At 45.9% G+C, this 9411-nt stretch overlaps 1 protein-coding gene across 1 annotated transcript in view; it reads right to left on the bottom strand.

The window, feature by feature from the left end:
- Positions 1–397: 397 nt before the first annotated feature.
- The window catches only part of ADARB2 (adenosine deaminase RNA specific B2 (inactive)), a 307587-nt gene continuing 298573 nt past the window's right edge, over positions 398–9411 (bottom strand). Inside the window, exons 9-10 of the mRNA XM_042043582.1 lie at positions 5483–5661; positions 398–3736 (exon numbers count right to left, since the gene is read on the bottom strand). Coding sequence (XP_041899516.1) covers positions 3560–3736; positions 5483–5661 — 356 coding nt within the window. The 3' untranslated portion in view covers positions 398–3559. The remainder of the gene's footprint in view (positions 3737–5482; positions 5662–9411) is intronic.

Raw genomic sequence — 9411 nt, 5'->3', positions numbered from 1 at the left:
CTGCAGAGATGTTCTGACCTTTTGTTCATCACTTCAGTTTTCTTAGACAGCTTTGTGCAGCAACTCCCATGCAGTGGGGCTTTGAAAAAATTTATGAATTTTTATTAAGAAAGATCTTTGAGAGTAACCTGGAAGGATCAAATTAGAGATGTATCCAGTTCACTTGTCTACCAGGAAAACACTGTGTCCCTTTACGGCTTCATCTCCATGACCAGGCACAGCCCTCTCTCAGTATAGAGAGGGATTGTGTGATTCCCACGATGCATCACATCTGAACTGAATAAGAAGGTATCTGTACATCTAGAGTAGGTGTGTGTAAAAATACATACTAGCATTCTGGAGCACATTCCAGTTGATTGCTAAGTCATAGTGAAAAATGGTCAATAAACAGTGAAAGAACAATTTTACTTGGCATTTTATTCACTTAACAGAAACATTCACTTATCAGGTATCACTGAAGTGCAATTTACAGAACTTAGCAGCAAATTCACATATGTAAATTCAGATTTATTTTCGTCGTCTTTTTTGTTTCTTTTTTTTTTACAAATATTACAAATGTACATCCATTAGTACAGTATTGCCATTCACTCATGCGTGTTATGTACAGAATCTTCACTAAAGAATTACTACTGAGCAATCTTTCCTTTGCTTCAGGAAATGCTGTATGTAGGTCATGTGTGCTTCTGGGATGGGGTCCCATCACACTGTTGTTGCACATAATGAGAAGAAGTAGATATTTAAGGTCATATTCAACCCTAGTGCCAACAGGTGCAACTCTACTGAGATCAGCTGAGGCCCACTTGCAGTGGGGACTCAGTTTGGTCCCCAGTACTAAACTCATTCTGTCAGCTGAATCCAGGGTTGCATTTATGTACATCTTGCAACAAAGGATCATTCAATCCTGCCACACTTTTTTCTATGTCCTTAAAAATAACCAGGCGTGGTGCTTTGTTGTCACAGTAGCTGCAACACCAGCCTGGTGGAACTATTATGCATTAGTTGGGTTGACGTCATGCCATGGCTGGAGGAGGATGGATGAGGGCAGGGAGATATAAGGAAGAGCCATTGAGGTCTCATGTGTGCTAGATAAGGACTAACTCGGAGAGGAAAGGCAGAAGACATGCTCCCCCCTGCCCTGTGGATCTCTGCATGAGAAACCTTGTCCTCCTCTCTGGCTGCCCTGTGGTTTCTCTCCCTTGGTTGGAGCAGCCAGAGCCCCTGGGGTCACCACTGCCAATGTCCCCTGCAGCCTCGCCCACACCTCCAGCCATGGGCTGGCCCCTGCCTGCTGCCCCTCGGGCACATCTGCTGCCCAGATCACACTGGAGGCCTGCAGCGACAGCTGTGGGAGAGGACAGGACCATGTGCAGGTACCTGGAAGCTCCAGAAGGTGCCAAAGGTATTCAAATGTTAATTTGACAGAAGAGCTGTCAAAGTGGTCAAAGTACTGACAAAATGGTTACCACAAAGTGTTTCCATTATTGAAAAGTCTCAGGGTTTTTTTTTTTTTAAGCTATTTCTACTGTAAGGATATTTTTTTAAATATTTTTGGTAGTTAATATGGAATGTATTATTTTGTTGAAAAGGTTTCTGGAAGGGGAGAGCTTTGTTTTATCTAATTTAAAAATTCTAGTTTATCACAATTGTTTTTATACAAGACACTATAGATACATCTTGTAGTTCATAATCTAAAAATAAAATCTCATCAAAATACTGTAGCTATTCTATTGTGGGCATCAATAAACAATGTATTTACTGTATATGGCTCTCCAAACATGATAAACCCTATACAAAGAGCATCTATCTTTATTGATAGGAACAGTTTCCCGTGTAAAGGAAATTACATGGAAAAATATGAGCCTTGTGTTGTTTGAAAAGTAACTCAGCTTGACAGTTCTGAGAAAATACCAAGACAATTATCACAAATCAGTAGCAGCATGTTATATACAGATTTAAAGAGAATCACAGGAATAAAAAGAAAACAGTAGTTATATACCCGCAAATCCTGTCATCTAAAAACCCAGAAACTTAGAGAAATGCACAGGGCGTTTGAAGGTTGGCTTTGCAGTGGGACTATCAAAGCTCAGTTCTCCCATGACTGTATCTTCTGCATTCTGATGAAGTTTGGGATGGTTCAAAGATGAGATTGTATCAGACCCAGCCCAGTTATGAAGAAAATATTTAAATGTTGGGTGATACTTGTCTCCTAAGTGAGAAACCCCATCTGCTTTTCAGGCTGCAGATGAACATGAGTAATAATAATAACACTTGGCATTTACACAGAGCTAGAATGTGAAAGCTCATGCATTGAGTAAGACCTTACCCAAACCTGTGTTTGCATCTGCTGTGCTTACGTCAGTTGGACTGTGTGGAGAGGTAAAACTCACTGCAAGAGAGACAAAATCTGGCTTACACTGTTGCATATGACCAGAGCATTTTGATCATGCCAAGTTCTTTAGATGTGAAGCATTTATTATTATCCCCATTTGACAGGTGGAGAAACTGAGGCAGGGAAGAGCCAAGTATCAAATGTGCTCTCTTGTTTGGGGATGTCTTGTGGGTACCCAACCCAGCGATTGTTCAGAGCTCATCTTGAGCTCATACCCACTTGATTCAGAGCTGTGGGTCATCAGAAGATTGGAGATCTGAAGCTCTGGGCCCTGGCTGCAGCCTGCCTGATTTCAGGTAGCTTCCTGAAGATCCAGAGCCAGGAGCATGGTCACATGGGTCCTCACTGGCAGCCCCTGCAGAGCTGTGCACCTCCGCAGGCAGCACAGGGGTGAATTGCCCCCTTGGCAAGGATCTGCATCCTGACTGGTGTCTAAAAGGCATGTGAGATGAACTGGGCCCAGAAAAGTAAAATTTGTAGCATGCAAATTGTGACTAGAATTGAAGAGTTGTTGTGAAGTGGTTTGTCCAAGGTGTCAGAGGGAGTAAGTGTAAAAACCAAGGGCATCCTGATACCTGGCTTTGTGCTCAGAGCCAGCAGTGGAAAAATCAGTTTAAAAATGCTGCATTTCTTTGAGGTCCAAATTTTTTGTCACAGATTTAGGCAGCTTACAGGATGATTTTTGCATAGAGGTTAGGAACCTTTTTTTGTGGATGATTATGGATGCTCTGAGACCTGCTGTCATGCTGTGTGCCTGGGGTACTTCCATCTCTGCTCACTATTTTCCATTATTCAGTGATGACTTTTGCACTGATTGTGTGAGGGAAAACAAAGCTCTATTTTGGATCAGACAGGTGGCCCACTAACACCTCAAATCAGTAATAACCAACAGCAATAAACAATAAAAAGCAGAATCTTGGTGGGGGTGGCATTATAATTTGGGCAGGTACATTCTTGGGAAGGGATCATGAAAAAGCAGTTTTCTAAAGTTGAGTTCAGTGCATCAGACACATTTCTACTTATGTATTTCCAACACAGAATTAAGAGCAAATATTCCCATGGATGTTGCTATTAAATCTCAAACTGCTTCAGTTCTCTCCGCTCATACATCCTGCCTCTCCTTCTCTCCAGTTGGTTTGATCCCGTCGTATAGAAAAGGTGTGGAGTGATTTACACAGTTAGTAGGAACTGATCTTGCTCTGGGGGTTTCTTCACCCAGGTGCCCAGGCCAGCTTTCTGAAATGCTTTAAACAGCTGCTGCTTAACAGACTGGTACGTCTGGGCCACCAGCTTTGCCTCGCTGTACACTGATGGCATCTCTCCATGGCTTGGTACTCGTGTGCTCAGCTGCAGAACAAAAATCAGAGAAGGGGAAAAAAAATAATAAAAAACCCAACCTATGAGCCAAAAGAAACAGGAGGCTTCAGTAGCTGTATAATCTTCCTGTCTACATTTCATAAGCAGCAAACAATCACTGTGCTTTGTGTGTTTTGCTTTTGGTAAAAAACCAGGGAAGCAATAAATGCTGGTGACATGGTTTTGAGCCATTGGGAGGAGGAAAGGGGTGAACAGCTCTGCCTTGGAATGGGCATAGGCAGTAGGAAGTCTTGGTGTGCTCTACAAAGGCAGAATGCTACTTCTCAGTTAAGATAATTTTTACGGACAAAACTGAAAAAAATCCTTTCTGGAGATCTTTAAAGAATGTGCTCCTTTAAAGAAAGTTTACCCTGGGAAGTGGAGCAGCTCAGTGCTTCCAAGTAATACCCAGAGACAGAAGAAGGAGGGTTGCCTTCCACCCTCTCCCATCTTCCCTCTGTAGTCTGTTATTGTTGGGAATGTTGTGAAACATATCCAGGACAGGGCAGGAATCAGGCATCAGGGTTTGTGCTGGTGTGGGAAATCTAAGTGCTCTGTTGGAACACTGGAGCCACCCACCAGGAGCTACCTTGAGCAATGTCACCTGGCCAGTGCCCCTGGAAGGACATGCAGGAGGGAGCACCCTTTGCTCTGCAGAAGGACTAAACAAACTCCTCTGACCTGCCCAAGCCTCTGCAGTGCCAAACCAGAAGTGAGGATTTGATGCTATACAAAAGAAACCAAAATCTGTAAAATGCCTTAGAACAAGCAGTTGGGTGAATTCCAGCAGGGAATAGCACGCTGTAGGGAAAGGCACCCTCAAGGTACAGCCTGGTAAGCAAACAGCTCTCTTTTCCTTGTCTCTAAACAGGAGAGATGCTGAGAGGCAAATTAAAGGAGAAGATGAACATGCAGCCTGCAATGAGCTGCTCCCCTCTGTGTGTGCCAGCACTCTGTGGGGCTGCACTGGCTGGAGCTGTGCTGGCCCAGTCAGCAAGGGAGGGTGACATTGCCAGCCTGGGTGACAGTGGGCCACAAGATGGCCTGGCAGCAGTGGCTTCTCTCTGGCTGCCTCTTTGTTCTCTTTGTTCCCCAGAGGTGGAGAGTGATGACATTATCAAATCCCTCGTTTTGTCAAGGGCAAAGTGCCCTGCTCAGCCCCAAGTTACTCTCTCCTGCTGACTGCAACCTCACCCCTGATGTGAGCCAGATAAAGTCCAGCTCTCCCAGCCATAGTTCACCCCAGTTTTGCTCCTGTGAGCAACCCTCCATTCTGGAGGTAGCAGGAGTGCTTCTTGCCTCACTTCCTTCCTGCTGTGCAGGAAATAGACTGGGACCTCTGTCACCACACTGTGACCAAGCCCTGGGCACAAGGCCTAGGTTGGTCTCTTCTGCTCCCCACAAGGCTCAGGGTCCCTGCTAGAACAGACCATGCCACTGCCTGGGATGGGATGAGTCTCACCAGCCTCCTTCCCTTGTGGTATCCTGCAGAGCAGAACAACCCCTTTGGGCTTGTCTTCAAACCTGCCCACCCTGCAGGCTCCTTTGCCTGCCCTAATGACTTTGTTGGTGGAATTGTCTTCAGACTTCCCCACCATCACTCTGTCTTATTTGTTTTCACTCATTTCCCAATAGGAAGAAGGATCTTAAAGTAATTTTTTTCTTGTGTTCATCTTCTCTCACTCTCCATGGACTGCAGGACAGCTATTGCCAAGCCTCTTAGTGCACCAGACCTACCTTGCCGTGCAGCTTTGCCCAGCGAGTGAAGAACATGTGCTTGCAGAGCTGCGAGGGACTCCCGCAGGTCCTCTTCCCCGTGGTGGCGTTGATAACCTCCAGCTCAGTGCTCCCCACGATCCAGTTCACACTGAAGCTGGGAGATTTTCCGGGCTGCCGAGCGTCAGCATGGCTCACCCCTGAGGAGAGAGGGACACCAGTAAGCTCCAGTGCTCATTCGGAGGCTGCTCACACATGGTGGGGTGTTGTGGCACAGGAGACACCCTTGGAGAACTCGCTGGCATCGTGCACGGCACGTGCTCTTGTCACCACTGGCTAAACGTTACCAGACCAAGCACCTTGGAGAGACGTAACTTAGCAATTCCTATAGATTTTCTCCACCTTGCAGGCAAACCTTCCATGAGCCTAAGGAAAGCCTTTGGATTGTAGTGTGAGCTGCTGACAGCAGTGTGATGGTGGCTGAGAGAAATCTTTCAGAAAGGCTTTAGTAGGAAGACAGGTTTTTAAAAGGAACTAAGCAGTACAGTGCTTTGCCCACAAGTTCCTTCTGGTGAGCTTCCCACAGTCCAGCATATTTATCTGCTATTAACTCCTGGGGCCTTTGCCGTGAGATGTCTAGATCCCAGGGTGTTGGTGTGATCCCCACTGCGGGGCTGGGGCAGCATGATACCAATCAAACCCAGCCCCTCCCCTGGATCGAGTTTCCCGAAGAGGCAGACTCAGAGGGTGGGTCGAGGGGAGGCTCAGAAGCCCAAGCCGCACCCCCTGGGCGGTGCCCAGGTACAAGCCACCTCCCCCGGTTCAGGAAAATTCCCGGTTACTCTGTTGTTCGCTGGTTCTCTGTTATAACTCCCGCCTCTTGGTTTACCCCAGTGGTTCTTGTTAAATTGTATCCTCCCCTGGCTTGTACCTCATTGGTTGTTTTCCCTTTTCACCGGGGTTTTCAAATTCCGTATAAAACTGAGGACGAGCCTCAGTATCGGATCCCATCAATCCCATCATCCCCATCACATCGGATTCCATCCCTTCCGAGCTTGTTCGGGTTGCGAAACTTCTAACAATAAACCTGTTAGCAGCCAGACCCAACCAGCCTCTCTCTTCCTTTGTCTCCGAGCCAATGTGAGCCTATCCCATCGGCTCCTGCCGTGTTCCCTCTGCCGAGAAGCCAGCGAGCTAGCCCAGCCAGCAGCTCTTTTCCTGACTCCGAAGTCGCTTCAGCGACGCGTGGAGGTAACGCAGCTGGACTGTCTCTGACCTGGGGCACGCCAGAGCTCGTGCTTTGAGCACCAAGAACTGCGTTACCAGGGGATAAGAAAATACGAAACAATACACTTCATCATCACAGAGAGATTATTAGATCCAAGCTAATAATGACCTTGTAGACATCACAGTCCTACACAGAACACTCTCGGTCCCCACCTTGTGTCTGCCTGTGAGATTCCAACCCTGTACTGGAGCACCAATTTATTCAACAGCTAGTTAGTGTCCTAATGGTGATATTTCGGACATCTTTAAGTGGAATGCATCATATGTAATTTTAGACAGCTGCAATAATGATGTTTACAGTCACCTGGGATGACTGCATGACCTTAGTGTCATTCACATGGCCAGTTTTGGACATCTGAGCCACATACTGAGCCACTGCCTTCATGGGTGAGACCTCCCTTGGCTCTAGATGCAGACCAGGGCTACAAGGTCAGGTGTAGCTGTGTACATGAGTTATTTTTAATCAGGTAAATTCCTGTCTCTTTTTAACCATTTAGTATAGCTCAATCTTTCCATGACTCCTGTCACTTTTTCATTTCTTGTACCTGAAACAGAGGAAGGATTAGTCTTTGCAAGAAAATAAGAGGAATGAAGAAAGTGGTTGGCTTATTTTCCAGCACAGTACAAATGCAAACAAGTGAGCTCTGCTGTGCCCTGCTCATTAGTGCTTTTGCAGCACAGAATCAACACTGGGAGCTTCCAAGGCTGGAAAAGACAGAGTGACCTGAAGCAGTTTGAATATTTTTGAAAACATGGACCTTGGATAATATGTCTGGATCCAGTTATAGTGTTCCTCTCTGCTAATTTGCTGTGTGGGCCACTAGCCTGCAAACCTGGACAACAAAAGCCACTGTGGTGAGCAGCAGGTGGGGACTGAGCTGGTAGGCAGGAGCTGCCTGGCACAGCCTTCCCAGCACAGGCCAGTGCCAGGACTGGGTCTCTGTTTCCAAATGGCAGCTCCTGCCTGCAGCAGCTCCAGCGACAGCTCATGGTTTGCACTGCTTTCATTGCTGCTGGGTGGAGGGCAGCAGAGAAAGGTCCTTTGCATTTTCTGCTGAGAGGGTTTCAAAGACCTTTTGCAGAGAGTGAGAAGTACTGATATGGGCTGTTCAGAGAGAAGGAGATTAAAGAAAAGAGATCAAAGCCCTTCCCTTCCAAAGTGCCCTTCTTGCCCAGGATCTCATTTTCAAAACAGATGCACGCCATGAGCATCTGCTGGTCTGAGGCAGAATGGAAGGAGATGGGAGCTGGTGGGAATGCAGCATCCATCACTGAATGTGTTGAGCTTGGAAAGCTCCTGAGAGACACCACGGGAGAAGTGGAGGGTTGTGCAGGGTTTGTCTGGCCGGGATGTGGCTTCTGTATGCAGCTGCTGCATCCTGCCTGGAGCCTCTCAGCATCACGGGAAGCAATGCCACTGAGGGACATGCCCCCTCTCTCCGCTGTCCCCTCTGCCCTGGGAGGGAGCTGCTAGAGCCAAATGGAGCTCAGCATGCACACAGAGAGAAAGGTAGCCATTGAAGGGAAAAAATTATATGGCAAACTCACTTTGTATTGGTGACAAAGCTGCAGAAATCATCTCAGTCACTGGGACTGAACTTGCTACCGTGTGTAGAAGAGAATTACAGCTAAGTCATAACCTCACCCAGGATTTGTAAACACATTCATGTCATATTAATACCTCTTTCAATTTTTTTCCCCCCAGAGATAACAGATCAGTCTGCATCTAAAACTCCTGTTCACCTAGGCAACAGGATTTAAACTGAGAGCTTGAAAAGCAGATAGCTCTGCAGCGCTGCTCGAACGTCTCTACACAGAAAAAGATGCAAACAGATCAAAATCAGCTGTTTGACACTATGCACCACTCTCTGTCAAGGTAGCACCCAAAAGCTTAGAGGACTTGAGTGCCAAAAAGCATGATAGCAAACACCCTGCCATGCAAAGTTGCCACAGGACACTAAATAAATGAAAATTTATTGTGAAATCCCCGACTAGAGGAAGAGAAGGAAAGGCTGCACAGAGGGGAGAGCAGGTTGTGGGGGCCCGTCAGACGGGGGCTGTGAGAGTAGCCCAGGCTTGTCCCAGTGCCTGGAAACCCCTCTGGGCTCCTTTGGCTTTCATGCTTTCTCTTCCCAGCTATCCCATACAAGTACATGTATTTAGGTAAATAGAAGATATTTTCACATTATTTTCTGAATGCAAAAGAAGAGATTTTAAAGAAAAAACCATGAAAGTCATAACAGACAAATACAGAGCATGGATATAGTCTCTGATTGTTGATTTTTTTATAATTTAAAAAACTTTCTTCCATATTTTTCTTTTGAAAAAATAATTGTTTTGATTTATTTAGAAAGTAACACTCAAATAATCTAGGTTACTTTCTCTCCTCTTTGTAAAACATCCTTCTTAAAACCCACACAACAAAGAGTACAACAGAAACCAGTAGAATTTGAAAGAAATAGTCTTTGCACAAATAATATGAATTTGAGTATTGTGGGATGTGAACTGAAATCTGTCTCACTCTCCTCTCTCTCCCAGCAAAACCTCATTCCCCTTCAGGATACCCTTTAGAACAACCTCAACATTAAGAGAACAGGATATAAAAAAGGCTTTTCCTTCTTCTAAAAATTACACCCAAGAGCAATCTCAGTGGAAGGGTGGAG

This window comes from Corvus kubaryi, unplaced genomic scaffold (genome assembly GCF_017639235.1).
Source record: "Corvus kubaryi isolate FWS band 111438036 unplaced genomic scaffold, C.kubaryi_AGA036_p1.0 37398, whole genome shotgun sequence".
Classification (NCBI taxonomy): Eukaryota; Metazoa; Chordata; class Aves; order Passeriformes; family Corvidae; genus Corvus; species Corvus kubaryi.
This window is presented reverse-complemented; position numbering and strand designations above follow the sequence as displayed.